At 55.3% G+C, this 14,704-nt stretch overlaps 1 protein-coding gene across 1 annotated transcript in view; it reads left to right on the forward strand.

The window, feature by feature from the left end:
- The window catches only part of GLI2 (GLI family zinc finger 2), a 171,765-nt gene extending 159,553 nt beyond the window's left edge, over positions 1-12,212 (forward strand). Inside the window, 5 exon segments of the mRNA XM_012644667.1 lie at positions 616-765; positions 4,545-4,709; positions 6,254-6,535; positions 7,963-8,299; positions 9,745-12,212. Of these exon segments, the coding sequence (XP_012500121.1) occupies positions 616-765; positions 4,545-4,709; positions 6,254-6,535; positions 7,963-8,299; positions 9,745-12,212 (3,402 nt within the window).
- Positions 12,213-14,704: the final 2,492 nt, after the last annotated feature.

The raw sequence follows: 14,704 nt of genomic DNA on the forward strand, positions 1-14,704 counted from the left end.
CCAGTGCCCACCATTAGGTCAGGTCTGGCTCCACCCATGCTTACTGCCAGGGCCCTGGGCAGGCCACTGGACTCCCGGGCCTTTGTGAAAAGGAGACAAAGCTGTCATCTCAGATCAATGACAGAAATAGAGATGAGGATGCCTTATTTTTCCATTATAATAAAATACGTTATTTAAAAATCTCTGAAACAATAAGGGCGAGCTTAGGAGAGGCTTGTTGTGCACCCACCATGTGTATGTCTCGATGCCTTTGACCATCGTAGACGGTCACTTTGATGACTAATTGGAAAATCCAAGCGAGATAAGTGGCACACAATAGAGCTTCGTTTAATGGCAGCTAATGCTAAAGCATGGGGAGGTGTGGCCTGACACTAGGTCTTATTGGGCCAGTGGTCCGCACGTGGTAGGTGGGAGGGGCAGTAAGGAGAGGGGTCAGCACGGCAGGTGGTCTGCACGTGGGCAGGGGAGGGCCAGGCGCGGGTGGTCAGGCTCACAGTAAGCCGAGGTGCAGTGGGGTGAGTGTCCGTATGTAATGGGGGCGTGCTGGCGGTAGGCGGTGGTCTGTGGGGCGGGCAGCCGGGCTCACCCCCTCCTCGGGCTTGTTCCTCCCGGCAGCACATCAACAACGAGCACATCCACGGGGAGAAGAAGGAGTTCGTGTGCCGCTGGCAGGCCTGCACTCGCGAGCAGAAGCCCTTCAAGGCGCAGTACATGCTGGTGGTGCACATGCGGCGGCACACGGGCGAGAAGCCCCACAAGTGCACGGTGAGTGGCCCTCCTCCCGGCAGCGTCATCAGGACCAGGCAGCAGGCCTGGGGGACGGTGTTTGGACGTGGCTGGCCACAGGCACACTTCGGTGCCTGGCCTAGTGCTGTCTGGGTGTGAGCATCTTGGTAACCACAGTGAGGGTGTGCAGGTGTCCCTGTGGGTGTGTCTGTGGGACTGTGGGCCCCAAGGCACAGCCAGACCCCCACTGGCTGTGTGACACTGGGCAGAGGGGCCGCTTGGTAGCACCCTGCAGAAAGAGTGTCACTGGTGATTCACAACTGAATAATGATGGGTTAAAAATCACTTTGGTTGAGTTTTTCTTTTTTTATAGTGAGCTCAAAGATGAGACCTTTTATATGGTCTCCTTTAAAGAGTCAACAGGATTTGTGGCCATAATTAGTGAGACTATATATATATATATATTTTTTTTTTTTTGAGACAGAGTCTCACTCATTTGCCCAGGCTAGAGTGAGTGCCGTGGCTTCAGCCTAGTTCACAGCAACCTCAAACTCCTGGGCTCAAGCGATCCTTCTGCCTCAGCCTCCCGAGTAGCTGGGACTACAGGCATGCGCCACCATGCCCGGCTAATTTTTCTATATATTTTTAGTTGGCCGATTAATTTCTTTCTAATTTTAGTAGAGGCGGGGTCTCGCTCTTGCTCAGGCTGGTTTCGAACTCCTGAGCTCAAACAATCCGCCCGCCTCGGCCTCCCAGAGTGCTAGGATTACAGGCGTGAGCCACCGCGCCTGGCCTGAGACTATATTTTTAACACAGAAATCGCTGCCCCTCAAAAGGGGAGGTGGTCCAGTGGCTGTGGCTGAAACTCCTGAGAACTCTTCTTGGTGAATTACTGCATTTCACAGAGATATGCATTTTGTCTTCATTTTAATATCTCTGAAATTAGGCTGTCTTAAAATCAATAGTGTTCAGGATCCAATAAAATACGCTGCCCTTGTTGGCAAGTGAGTTCTTTAAATTGAAATATAATTCACATACCATAAAGTTCAACTTATTTTTAAAAATGTACAATTTGGAGATCTTCAGTATATTCACAAAGTTATACAACCATCATCACTAGTTAACTTGAGAACATTCTCCTCACACCAAAAAGAAACCCCGCACCCAGTAGCGGTCACTCCCAAGTCTCTCCTTCTCTTCCTTTCTCCCAATTCTTCTTCTTTCTGTCTCTATGGACTTATCTATTCCAGACGTTTCATTAGAATGAAATTATTCACTATGTAGCCTTTGTGTTTGGCTTCTCTCAATTAACATGTTTTCAAGGTTCATCTACGTTGTAGCATGAAACAGTGCTTTGTCCCTTTTCGTGGCTGCATAATATTCCATTGTGTGGCTAGATCCCATTTCGGTTATCCATTCATCAGTCAACACAAATTTGTGTTGTTTTCACTCTGGGGCTATTATGAATAATGCTGCTTTGAACATGTATGTTCATGTTTTTATGTGGACATACGTTTTCAGTTCTCCTGAGTATGTGCACCAATGGGTGGAATTGTTAGGTCATATGGTCACTGAGGACCTGCCAGATTGTTTTTTTCCAGAAAGGCTACACCATTTTGCATTTCCACCTGCAATGCATGAGGGTTCTAATTTCTCCACATCCTCTCCAGCACTTGTTGTTATCTGTCTTGTTTATTCTGGACATACTAGTGGGTATGAAGGGGTATTTTATTGTGGCTTTGATTAGCATTTCCCTAGTGACCAATGAACATCTTTTCACGTGCTTAGTGGCCATTTGTGTGTCTTCTTTGGAAAACTATCTCCTCAGATCTTTTGCCCAATTTTAAATTTGTTTACTTGTCTTCTTCTTGTTAAGTTGTAAGAGTTCTTTTTTTTTGAACCGACCTGCACACTGAGGGGCGGCAGAGCAGCCCGGCCCAAGAATTCTTTATATATCTAGTTGTTAGACCTTATCAGATATATGATTTCTATGGGTTTTCTTTTCATTTTCTTGATAGTTTTCTTTAAAGCACAAAAGATTTTAGTTTTGATGAAGTCCAATCTTTTAATTGCTTGTGCTTTTAGTGTCGTATCTAAGAAACCATTGCCTAATCCCAGGTCACAAAGATTCACCTATATATTTTCTTCTAAGAATATTATAGGTTATAAATGTATACTTTTATTTACATAAATATGTCTGTATGTGTGGAGAGATACATGGTTTCATTGTGGAGCTCTGCCATTGAGGTCTTTGATCCATTTTGAGTTATTTTTTACATATGATGTAAGATAGGGATCAAAGCTCATTCTTTGCATGTGATCATGCAATTGTGTTGAAAGACTGTTCTTTCCATATTGAATGGTCTTGGTGCCCTTGTCAAAAATCCATTGACCTTAAGTGTATGGTTTTATTTCTGAACTCTCAGTTCATTCCATTTGATGTCTATGTCTGTCTTTTTGCCAGTACCACATGCAGTCTTGATTACTGTAGATTTGCAGCAAGTTTTAAAGTTGGGATATGTGAGTCCTCCAACTTTGTCCTCCTTTTGCAAGATTGTTTTGGCTCTTCTGGGTCTGCAAGGTATTTTCTCAACATCCTGGATGGTAGGTAGCAAACCACAGTCCTCTGACAATATGAGCTGTGAGTTGTAGAAACAGATAAAAGGCATTTGGAGCCAAGTGTGCTCAATCAGACTGTCAGGAACAGATGGGAAGATGTGAAGACGTGAAGAATGAGAAAGCTCCTATTTGGGTGTACGCACCCTTCCGAGGGCAGTTTTCACATGGACGTGGATACAGCTGCGGAATCTTTGGAACAGCTGCAGAGTCTCCTGCAATGATCTCTTCTTCCTTCCTCCCTTCCTCCCTCCTTCCCACCCTCCTTTTCTCCTTCTCTCCTGCCTCTCTCCCTGTTCCCTTCCCTCCTTCCTTCCTTCTTGCTTTCCTTCCTTCCCTCCCAAAAATGTTTCTTGATTGCCTAGGTGCTAAATAGGAAGACAGCAGTGAACAAGACCCAGAAGGTCCCTGCTCTGTGGAGCTTGAATCCCAGTAGGAAGGCCAGATAACAAAATTAAGATCATTATAAATTGTGTCAGAGGGTATAAAGGAGAAGGGGTAGTGTTGTGATTAAGAATATAGAAAACGCTCTTAGAGGAGATGACCTCAAAGATTGAGAGGGCGGGAGCCAGGCCAGGAGCTGGGGTTCAGGGGAAGGTCCCAGCCAGAGGGGACCAGTGTGCACAGAGGCCCCAAGCAGAGAACAACTCAGTGGGGTCTAGGAACTGAAAGGAGACCTACATGGCCAGAGGGGGCGGGGGTGGCCAGCTCACTCAAGGAGTCAAAAGACTCTGGATTTTATTTTCAGCACATTTTAATGCACAGAAAAATTCTTACCAAGAGTGGTACTGGGAAACGGTGGAAAATAATATTTTCAAAGAATTTAATGATACAGGAAGATCCCCTACAATGTGCTGCTGATTTTAAAAGGTTGACTATCTAACTAAAGACTTGATATGCTCCCAATTTTGGTTTTAAAAACACGTGGGGATGAATCGCAGAGTCACCAGAATGACACTGACTTGGACATCAGCAGTGGCTGTCCCTGGGCAACCAATGGTTTTCATTTTTCTCTTTGTGCTTTTCAGCCCTTTCCAAGTTTCCTGGAAAGGAAAGTGACTGTCACTGTTAGACACATGCGTCTGGGTGCACTGGTGGGGCAGAGCAGAGTGAGGGTTGGCGGGGAGGCGGCAGCCAGCTCCAAGGTCGGTCCCCTGTGTTGGATCTGGGCTGCCCCGACTGACCGAGCCACCTCCTTCCAGTTCGAGGGCTGCTCGAAGGCCTACTCGCGCCTGGAGAACCTGAAGACGCACCTGCGGTCCCACACCGGGGAGAAGCCGTACGTGTGCGAGCACGAGGGCTGCAATAAGGCCTTCTCCAACGCCTCGGACCGCGCCAAGCACCAGAACCGCACCCACTCCAACGAGGTACCCTGGCCGGGCGTGCACTGGGCAAGCACACAGGGGCCCTCCTGTCGCCCCTCAGCTTCTAGACGTCAGTAGGCCAGTTGCTAGCCCAGTGCCTGGCTTCCCCTCCCCACCGAGAGACCTGGGAGGGCCGGTCTCCCCGGTCCACATACTTTCCTCTGAAAGGGAAGCGGCCCCGTGAGGTCCCATGGCATGCTTACCCTCTCTGTGCCTTGGTTTCCTCGTCTCTGCAATAAATATAACAGTGCCCTCCGCAAAGGCCACGATGAGGTCCACAGGTGCGGAGGTCAGGGCGGGGAGGGACCTCTCTGATCTCCGAGTGCTGCTGTGCTGCTCGTTACTCCGCAGGGCCGCTAGGTGGGTCCTGCCGCCCCATCCTGCAGATGAGGAAACTAACACCCAGGGAGGTGAAGTCACGAAGTGACTTTCCCCAGTGCCAGGTGGCTTGTAAGTTGTGCTGCAGGTTTGGAGCCCAGGAGTGCTGGTTCCTCTGCAGCTGTGAAAGCAACCTGAGACGCTGCTTCACACCCCCGCAAATTCCCGTGCCACCCGCAAGCAGGTGTCCCTCAGTGGAGCGGCCGCCCCATGCGGCAGAGCGGTGCTGGCTGAGCTTGGGACGAGGTGGCAGGCCCTGCCCCAAGCAGCTTGGGCAGCCGGCAGTGACATTAGGGCTGCCTGGGCCTGCCGTGGCCATCAGCCCCCACAGAGGGCGCACAGGGCAGCCTCTGTAGCCCAGGTGGCCAGGGCTGAGAGAGCCAGGCAGGGATGTCAGGCCAGAGCGCCTGGTGTCTACTGTACCCACCTCCCAGTCCCGGCCCAGCCACAGTTACTGTCACTTAGGCAGACTCAGAAAAGAATGTTTCTAACGGCCTGGACACATTCTGGGCCCAAAAGGGACTTTGCTCCAATGTTTGTAAGAAGTTAGAGGAGTTTTCACAGGCATCTGAACTCTTCAGAGTCCCTACAGACAAGAGCCAGCCTTGGAGGGGAGAGTGTATGTGTATGTGTGTGTCTGTGCATGCAAGTGTATGTGTGTGTGTTCGTGGGCTCAGGACTGAGGTTCAGAAATCCTGGCTTTTCATCCCATTACTGGGTGACTTTGAGCAAGTTTCTTAGCTTCCCTGAGCCTGCCTTTCCTCGTCAGAGAAATCAGGGTTCTAGCATTACCTCACAGGGTACAATGAGCTCGTGCACTTGCTGCTGACATTACAAATTCCAGTGCCCTGTTCCCAGGGAGCAGCACTGTGATCACTCGAGGCATGTGTGTCTCCCCTATAGTCTTTCTGATCCGTGTCCCCAGCTTCTTGTGGCAGGAGCTCCCTCGACCATGTGCTTACCTGCATGAAAAGGTAGCAGACAAGGCCAGGCTGGGCACAGGCTCCTGCAGGCCTGGGGCAGGCACAGCTCTGTCCACAGGGCACCAGCTGCAAATACAGTCGGGCTCTGCCAAGGGACATGGGATGGCTTCAGGAGAACAGGGGGTGTGCCCATGCAAAGTCTGCCCTATAACCCCATCCATAACACGGGCCTGGCTCTCTTCCCAGAAACCCTACATCTGCAAGATCCCGGGCTGCACCAAGAGATACACAGACCCCAGCTCTCTCCGGAAGCACGTGAAAACAGTCCACGGCCCAGATGCCCACGTCACCAAGAAGCAGCGCAACGATGTGCACCTCCGCACGCCGCTGCTCAAGGAGAATGGGGACACCGAGGCCAGCACCGAGCCTGGTGGCCGGGGTTCCGAGGAGAGTGCCGAGGCCAGCAGCACCAGCCAGGCCGTGGAGGACTGCCTGCACATCAAAGCCATCAAGACCGAGAGCTCCGGGGTAAGCGGAGCTGGGCAGCCCAGCTGGCGCAAGGCAGTTCCACAGCCCCACCCAGGGCCCAGAACCCCAAAGACAGCAGTGGGCTCTACCCAGGACCCCCTCTAAGGGCACGATGGTGTCCCTACTCTCTCCAGCTTGGCTTTCCTCCCTTGACCGCCTCTGGCCTCACGTGGAACCTGTCTTATCCAGGTCCTCTTCTGCTCTGACCCAGCTCCTGCTGGGCAGGTGTGGCAGGGCTGTGGGCGATGGGGGTGCCTGCCCCCACGTGATCGGTCTGCGCAGGGCGGGGTGGCCCTGCATGTCTGCCTTTCCCCGCCCCCTATCCCCTGAACTGCACTCCTTTTGTTCTAACCACCTGTTCTTTGTCTCTGCCTCTTTTTCCTGACTGTACCTCCCCTAAGGATAGACGGTACTGAGGTGAGCCGAGGCGCTGGGCGGGGCCACGGGCGGCTGGGGTGCTGGTCCATGCGCTGCCTGGCGGAGATGACCTGGCAGTCCAGGCTCACGGGCCAGGAAGCGGGTTTGGACAGACACACGGCAGGGCGCTGCAGTAGGACCATCGGAATGGGCAAGGGCTGGCAGCAGGTGTGGAGCTGGCAGGTGCGGGCGCAGTGGGGGCCAGGCTGCAAGGACAGAGTAGAGGAGAGGCATGAGTCTGGGCTGCAGAGGTGGGGGACTGCCCTACAGACGGCTCTGAGGGCCAAGCAGAAGAATGTAGATGGTGCCATGAGTTGGTGTCCATGACAGCTTCCCAAGGAAAGGGCAGAGATTTGGGGACACTTGGCCCAGCAGTGAGTCCAGAGGAGCTACATTAGGATAAGCTTCACCTGGGCTCAAGTCTAGGTCACAGTGGACGTAGCCCGGGTTCTATGGCATTCTGCACTGTGTCCATGTGCCGTGAGCTCCCTGCCCCACTCCACCCAACCCAGAGGGAGGACTGCTTTGGGGTGGCCATTTGGGCAAGGGCTGCATCCCACGGTCCTCCTTCCCTGGTCATCCCTTTCCAACAACCTGCCTCTGCTTATCGAGACCACCCCGCTTGGTGGAAGGCACCTATTCGCAGGTTTTCCTTGTTCCTTGTGTCACTGTGCACACCGCACTGTTGTCGGGAATGCTTCGGTACCTTTTTACATGCCAGACTGCGTGGCTTCCGCATGCATGCCGGGTACTTCCCATACACCTGCTAGCCCTGCACCAGAGGCAACTCAGGTCCATCTCATAGTTGAGGACACTGGGGTTAAGAGGTGAAGTGACGTGACCATCTCATGCAAACAAACAAGTGATGGTTCACAAGCTCCTCCAAGAGGCAGCTTCCTACCCCCACCCGGCCACGTGCAAGGTGTGGCACGTGTGCAGGCGTGGGTGCGAGACCAGGCAAGAGTGTAAATGCCCCCTAAGTCTGTGCCTTCTCATCTTGTCCCCCACAGCTGTGTCAGTCCAGCCCCGGGGCCCAGTCATCCTGCAGCAGTGAGCCCTCTCCTCTGGGCAGTGCCCCCAACAATGACAGCGGCGTGGAGATGCCGGGGACGGGGCCCGGGAGCCTGGGAGACCTGACAGCCCTGGATGACACGCCCCCAGGGGCCGATGCCTCAGCCCTGGCTGCCCCCTCCGCTGGTGGCCTGCAGCTGCGCAAGCACATGACCACCATGCACCGGTTCGAGCAGCTTAAGAAGGAGAAGCTCAAGTCACTCAAGGATTCCTGTTCATGGGCTGGGCCGGCTCCACATACCCGGAACACCAAGCTGCCTCCCCTCCCGGGAAGTGGTGAGTGAGTTGGGTGGGAGAATCTGGGGCAGCACCAGTTAGGCTCACACCCACCAAGTGCCATGTGCTGTCTCACTGGATGCCCACAATAGGATAGATCCTACCAGCCCATTGTACAGGTAAGGAAACTGAGGCTCAAAGAGGTGGAAGTGCCTTACTCAACTCAATGGCAGAGGTGAGATTTAGCCTAGGCCTATGTGGCTCCAAAGCCCATGCTCTTTCACCTACACCACGCTGCATCCCTATAACCCCCTGAAAACAGGCAGACCCTGCTCACATCACCCTCTTCCTTGTCCAGTCATTTATTAGGCACTTTCTGTGAGTACCATGGCAAAGGCCCTATCAGGATAGCAATATAATCCCGGTTCCAAAGGAGTGTGTGGTTGGAGGCCATGCCGCCAGATTCACACTCTACCATACAACAAGTCAGGTAGCACCGAAGACAGAGCTTATGTCTGAGCTGTGCAGAGGAGAGAGAAAGCGTGGCCAGCTAGGGTAGAGCAGAGAGGACTTCATGGAGGAGACAGCACTGTGCTCAGCCTCAGGAGGTGTCGCCCAGGCTTTGAGATGGAAAGTGCTTCGACAAGCATGTCTCGAGGGCTGACTCTGTGCCTGGTGTTTTGCTGGACACCAGGGACTCAGCCACCAGGCTGCCCGTTGTGGTGGACACTGCCATGTACCAACTGCTCTCCCCCAAAGAGAGGATTTGTTGCCCCAACTGTTGGCAGACGGCCTTGAACTCTTAGCCTCCTACAGGGGTCTCATGGGTTGCAGACAGCTACCCCACCCCACGTCACTCCTCCCCTGGGCAGCCCACGTCCAGTTACCGGTCACTACAAGAGTGTAAACATCCAGCCATCTCAGCCCAGCTTGGGGCAGCACTGAAGGGCTATTGGGGGTCCTGACCTCCCTTTGAGATCAGCCTGGGCTCATTTCTCTGCCCACTCCTGCAGCCTGCCCTTCCTTCCATGAGTGTGGCTCTCTGGGCACTCCTTCTAAGCGGCCTACTCATTAAACTCCAGCTCGGGGGAGCCCAACTGGCAGCACCCACCCGTGGACCAGGAGAATAGAATACAATGGCCTGGGCCTTCCTGGGCTGTACATCCCCTCCTCTTGATAACCCAGCCCTACGGAGAAGCACGTCTTATCCACAGCTGGGGAAACTGAGGACCAGAGTAAGGAGAATTTGGGGCCAGCCAGGCCGTGGCAGAGCTAAAACTGAGACTGGGGCCTCCTGACTTGCCCTCCCCCACCCTCAGCTATAAGTGCCTCCATTTGCTTACTTACTGCTCCTTCCTTCCCTTCTTTCATTCAAAAATCGTCTACCCAGTGCCTGCTTTGTGCCAGGCCCCTCTCTGGGGCCCTAGGCTCAGCATTCAGTGTGGTAGAGCAAGCAGAGCACTGGCCCCTTGTCCCTGGGAGCTGACCCCTCTGCTCTCCCGCAGGCTCCATCCTGGAGAACTTCAGCGGCAGCGGGGGCGGCGGGCCAGCAGGGCTGCTGCCCAACCCACGGCTGTCCGAGTTGTGTGCCAGCGAGGTGACCATGCTGAGCCAGCTGCAGGAGCGCCGCGACAGCTCCACCAGCACGGTCAGCTCGGCCTACACCGTGAGCCGCCGCTCCTCCGGCATCTCCCCCTACTTCTCCAGCCGCCGCTCCAGCGAGGCCTCGCCCCTGGGCGCCGGCCGCCTGCACAACGCCAGCTCAGCCGACTCCTACGACCCCATCTCCACGGACGCGTCGCGGCGCTCGAGCGAGGCCAGCCAGTGCAGCGGCAGCTCGGGGCTGCTCAACCTCACGCCGGCGCAGCAGTACAGCCTGCGGGCCAAGTACGCGGCCGCCACGGGCGGGCCCCCGCCCACGCCGCTGCCCGGCCTGGAGCGCGTGAGCCTGCGGACCAGGCTGGCGCTGCTGGACGCGCCGGAGCGTGCGCTGCCCGCTGCCTGCCCGCGCCCCCTGGGGCCGCGACGGGGCAGCGACGGGCCTGCCTACGGCCACGGCCACGGCCACACGGGGGCTGCGCCCGCCTTCCCCCACGAGGCCCCGGGCTGCGGTGCTCGGCGCGCCAGCGACCCCGTGCGGCGGCCCGACGCCCTGGCTTTGCCGCGCGTGCAGCGCTTCCACAGCACCCACAACGTGAACCCCGGCCCGCTGCCACCCTGCGTGGAGAGGCGGGGCCTCCGCCTGCAGACGCACCCGAGCGCCGACAGTGGCCTGGCCCACGGCGCCTATTCGCCCCGGCCGCCCAGCATCAGCGAGAACGTGGTGATGGAGGCCATGGCGGCGGGGACAGACGGCGCGGGGCCCGAGGCTGACCTGGGGCTGCCGGAGGACGACCTGGTGCTGCCCGATGACGTGGTACAGTACATCAAGGCTCACGCCAGTGGCGCTCTGGATGAGAGCGCAGGGCAGGTATATCCCACAGAAGGCACCGGCTTCTCTGACAACCCCAAACTGCCCAGCCCCGGGCTGCACGGCCAGCGCAGAATGGTGGCTGCAGATTCCAACGTGGGCCCCTCTGCCCCTGTGCTGGGAGGCTGCCAGCTGGGCTATGGGTCACCCTCCAGCCTGAACAAAAATAACATGCCTGTGCAGTGGAACGAGGTGAGCTCCGGCACCATGGATGCCCTGGCCAGCCAGGTGAAGCCACCACCCTTTCCTCAGGGCAGCCTGGCCATGGTGCAGCAGAAGCCAGCCTTTGGCCAGTACCCAAGCTACAGTCCACAAGGCCTGCAGGCGAGCCCTGGGGGTCTGGACAGCACCCAGCCACACCTTCAACCCCGCAGCGGAGCCTCCTCCACACCCAGGGTAAACTACATGCAGCAGCTGCAACAGCCAGCGACAGGTGGTCAGTGTCCCAACATGACCACCGCTATGAGCCCCCAGACAGGCTATGGCCAAGCCCACCCCCAGCTGAGCCCCAGCACCATCAGTGGGGCCATGAACCAGTTTCCCCCATCCTGCAGCAACGCGACAGCCAAGCCAGGCCACTTGGGGCACCCTCAGCACACAGAAGTTGCCCCCGACCCAACCATGATGGGCAGCCGGCACAGGGAACTCGGGGTCCCGAATTCAGCCCTGGCCGGGGTGCCACCACCTCATCCAGTCCAGAGCTACCCACAGCAGAGCCATCATCTGGCAGCCCCCATGGGCCCGGAGAGCTACCGCCAGGGCCCCAACCTCCTGCCTTCCCACCAGCCTGGCTTCATGGAGCCCCAGCCAGGCACAATGGGGGTGTCTGCTGCAAGCTTTGGCCTAGTGCAGCCCCGGCCACCCCTTGAGCCCAACCCTGCTGGCCGCCACCGGGGGGTGCGTGCTGGGCAGCAGCAGTTGGCCTATGCCAGGGCCACTGGCCATGCCATGGCTGCTATGCCAGCCAGCCAGGAAACAGCAGAGGCTGTGCCCAAGGGTGCAGTGGGCACCGTGGTGTCACTGCCGCCTCAGCTGCTTCCCCAGGACACAGGCGGGGCCCAGGACCACAGCATGCTCTACTACTATGGCCAGATCCACATGTACGAACAGGATGGAGGCCTGGAGAACCTCGGAGGCTTCCAGGTCACACGGTCCCAGCCACTGCAGCCACAGGCCTGTCCAGACAGCATCCAGCCCCAGCCCTTGCCCTCGCCAGGTGTCAACCAGGTGTCCAGCACCGTGGACTCCCAGCTCCTGGAGGCCCCCCAGATTGACTTCGATGCCATCATGGATGACGGTGATCACTCAAGTTTGTTCTCGGGTGCTCTGAGCCCCAGCCTCCTCCACAGCCTCTCCCAGAGCTCCTCCCGCCTCACCACCCCCAGGAACCCCCTCACCCTGCCCTCCATCCCCGCAGGCATCAGCAACATGGCCGTGGGGGACATGAGCTCCATGCTCACCAGCCTAGCCGAGGAGAGCAAGTTCCTGAACATGATGACCTAAAGCCCGAGCCCCGGCGCTGAGCGGACCCGGAGGGGCCGTCGCTTCCCAGAGCGTGGGGTTTCGTTCGTTTTGTCTTTTTTCCAAAAAGTATTAAATAGGCCTGAGGGATTTTTGCCCATGGCTGGTTCAGATGACATGTTTTAGAGAAGGTTTGTGGGCATGCTTTCTGGTCTTTTGGATTATTTTTCAGAACATGTAAAGTCTCAATAGGAAAGGAAAGAAAGGAATGAAAAACGCATTCACACAGAGCTTTCCAGCCTGTGGTGTGTGGGACTCCGCTGTTCGGGCTCCTCGCCTCTGTCATTAGGCTAACGAGGGATTACGTTGGCCAAGGGCTTTCCAAGGACATGCAGAAAGAGGGTGGGGGAGCCGCGTTCAGGTTGGAATCTGAACGTGTGCTAGATATTCTGCTCCAGGAAGAAGAGCTGCTCATTCTGCTACCTGCAAAAGGAAGGAATTCCTGGCCCACTCGAATTCTCCTATGAAGCTTAATGCTTGAGGTCTCTAAGGTCCCTTGCCATGGAGGAAAAAAACATCCTACCTGGATGATTCGGAAGCACATCCTGATTCCAGGTTTGGTAGAGCTGGCATCTCTACCCCATCAAGCCAAGTTTGGGACCTGCAGCCCGTCCTAGTGTATATGAATGAATAGAGTATGTAAGTATCACCAGAAAAAGTAAAGAAAACATTGTACTACTCGGGGCAAGCCCAGAATCCTCCCTGGCTTCTCCAGACGGTGTTCACAGTGTTTGCATGTGGAATGTAGCCCTCCCTGAAAAGAACACTCATCTCCAAATACCTCGGGGCTGCTGTTGCTGCTGTGGGGTGTGGATGGACCAGGGCCTCGAGGAGGTGAGGGTGCACCCAGGCCCAGCCTCAGGCCACCCTGGGAGTCTCCCAGTAGGAAGAGGAAGTCGAATGTTTACCCGACCCTGTTTCTCCAGTGCACTATCCCCCCACTTTTCCATGGAAAACTCCAGGGCTTGATGGCAGCCTTTGCCCAGGCTCCCCTGGCCGCACTGCCCACTCACCAACAGCCCAGTGGTCTCCGCCAAGCCACGACGTGCAGTCCCGATATCTTCTGCGTTCCCTTCCCTCCGCCCTCCTGGTCATTTGTCAGAATGACGACATGCATGGTGTTTTGGGTAAGGGTGGAAAGGTGAAGGGGTTGATCCTTGGGGCTCTGATGACCATCACTGAATTTTCCTGTCCAGTGTGACCAAGCCCCACCTAGAAATGGAATTTGGAACTGGCTTCGGAAGACATTATTCCTGAACATACTGTAGGGTGAATTGATGCATCTTCCACACCACACACGCAAATGCACAAACACGTACCCCAAACCTCTCGTGTTGAATTTGTGGCATCCTTCCCAAACCAGTGGCACCACTCTGAGCTTGACTCTGACTGTGTCCCTGGCTTCAGTGAGGACTGTCTTAAGAGCGTCTGTGGACAGGGCCAAAATTATGTGGGCCATCTGCATCTCAGCACATTGGTCTCTGTTAAGGTCCAGAACCAAGGGACATTGCCAGGGGTCTGTGGCTCTGTGGTGGTGTTCCTTCATTCCCTCCCTGAGACAGGATTCCACTCGCCATTCCCAACCTGTATATATTCTGTACAGAAGACACCATCCCTGAATATACTGTAGGTGAATCGTTCAGCCGAATTTATATTTCCAAAACATTTTTAGCTTTTTCTACATGTTATGAATTGAGATGACATGCTCAACTTGTAAATAAGTCTTTTTGTACATTAAAAAAGTAATTTTTTCATAATTTATCTTGTCTATCTACTTCTCCCTTGACAGTAGTTAATGAGAACCTGGGCAGTAAATTTGGTGCATTTGAACGGAAATTAGGCTGTATTTTTTCTTAACGGTGTCAAAATTGACTATCCTGCCTTAGCCAAGAAATGTTTAATGCTGGGGCATTTATTGGCTGTTTGTTTGTTGTCTCCATGGGGGAGGACAGGGTCTGACATTTTACAGGGAATATCTGGCTGTTCTGCCAGTGATTGATCTGAACATCTAAGTAAGTTTGCCGAGAACCACGCGCACCAGATGCAGGTGTAGACCAAACACTCCTCCAACCACACTCCTCTCTGCTGGAGCACACTGGAGTCTGGTGGGGGTGGGGCTGGGAAGATGGGCAGCCCCCCAAGGCTCTGGTGCGGGCTAAAGGAGAGAGTCTTGGCAGGCAGATGGCACCTCCAGGATACCCAGCAGGCAGCCTTGAGTGAAGGGGCCGTGGTGCACAGCCATGAGCAGGAGCCCTGAGCCCTGGGGGGCCACCTGGCAGGTGGACAGGGAGAGCCTAGGTCTAGCAAGCTGTTGGCAGCAATTGGCCACTGCAGTAAACCCCAGGGGAGTCCATGAGTGAGCCGTGAGGCCCTGCCTGGGGGTCGGGACAGATTCTGGAACTGAGATGGGAGGTGGGTGGAGGGCAGGGAGGAGAGCCCCGGGACTGAGATAGAGGGTTGGAGGGCTCCATCCG

Source organism: Propithecus coquereli, unplaced genomic scaffold, assembly GCF_000956105.1.
Source record: "Propithecus coquereli isolate 6110/MARCELLA unplaced genomic scaffold, Pcoq_1.0 Scaffold217, whole genome shotgun sequence".
Classification (NCBI taxonomy): domain Eukaryota; kingdom Metazoa; phylum Chordata; class Mammalia; order Primates; family Indriidae; genus Propithecus; species Propithecus coquereli.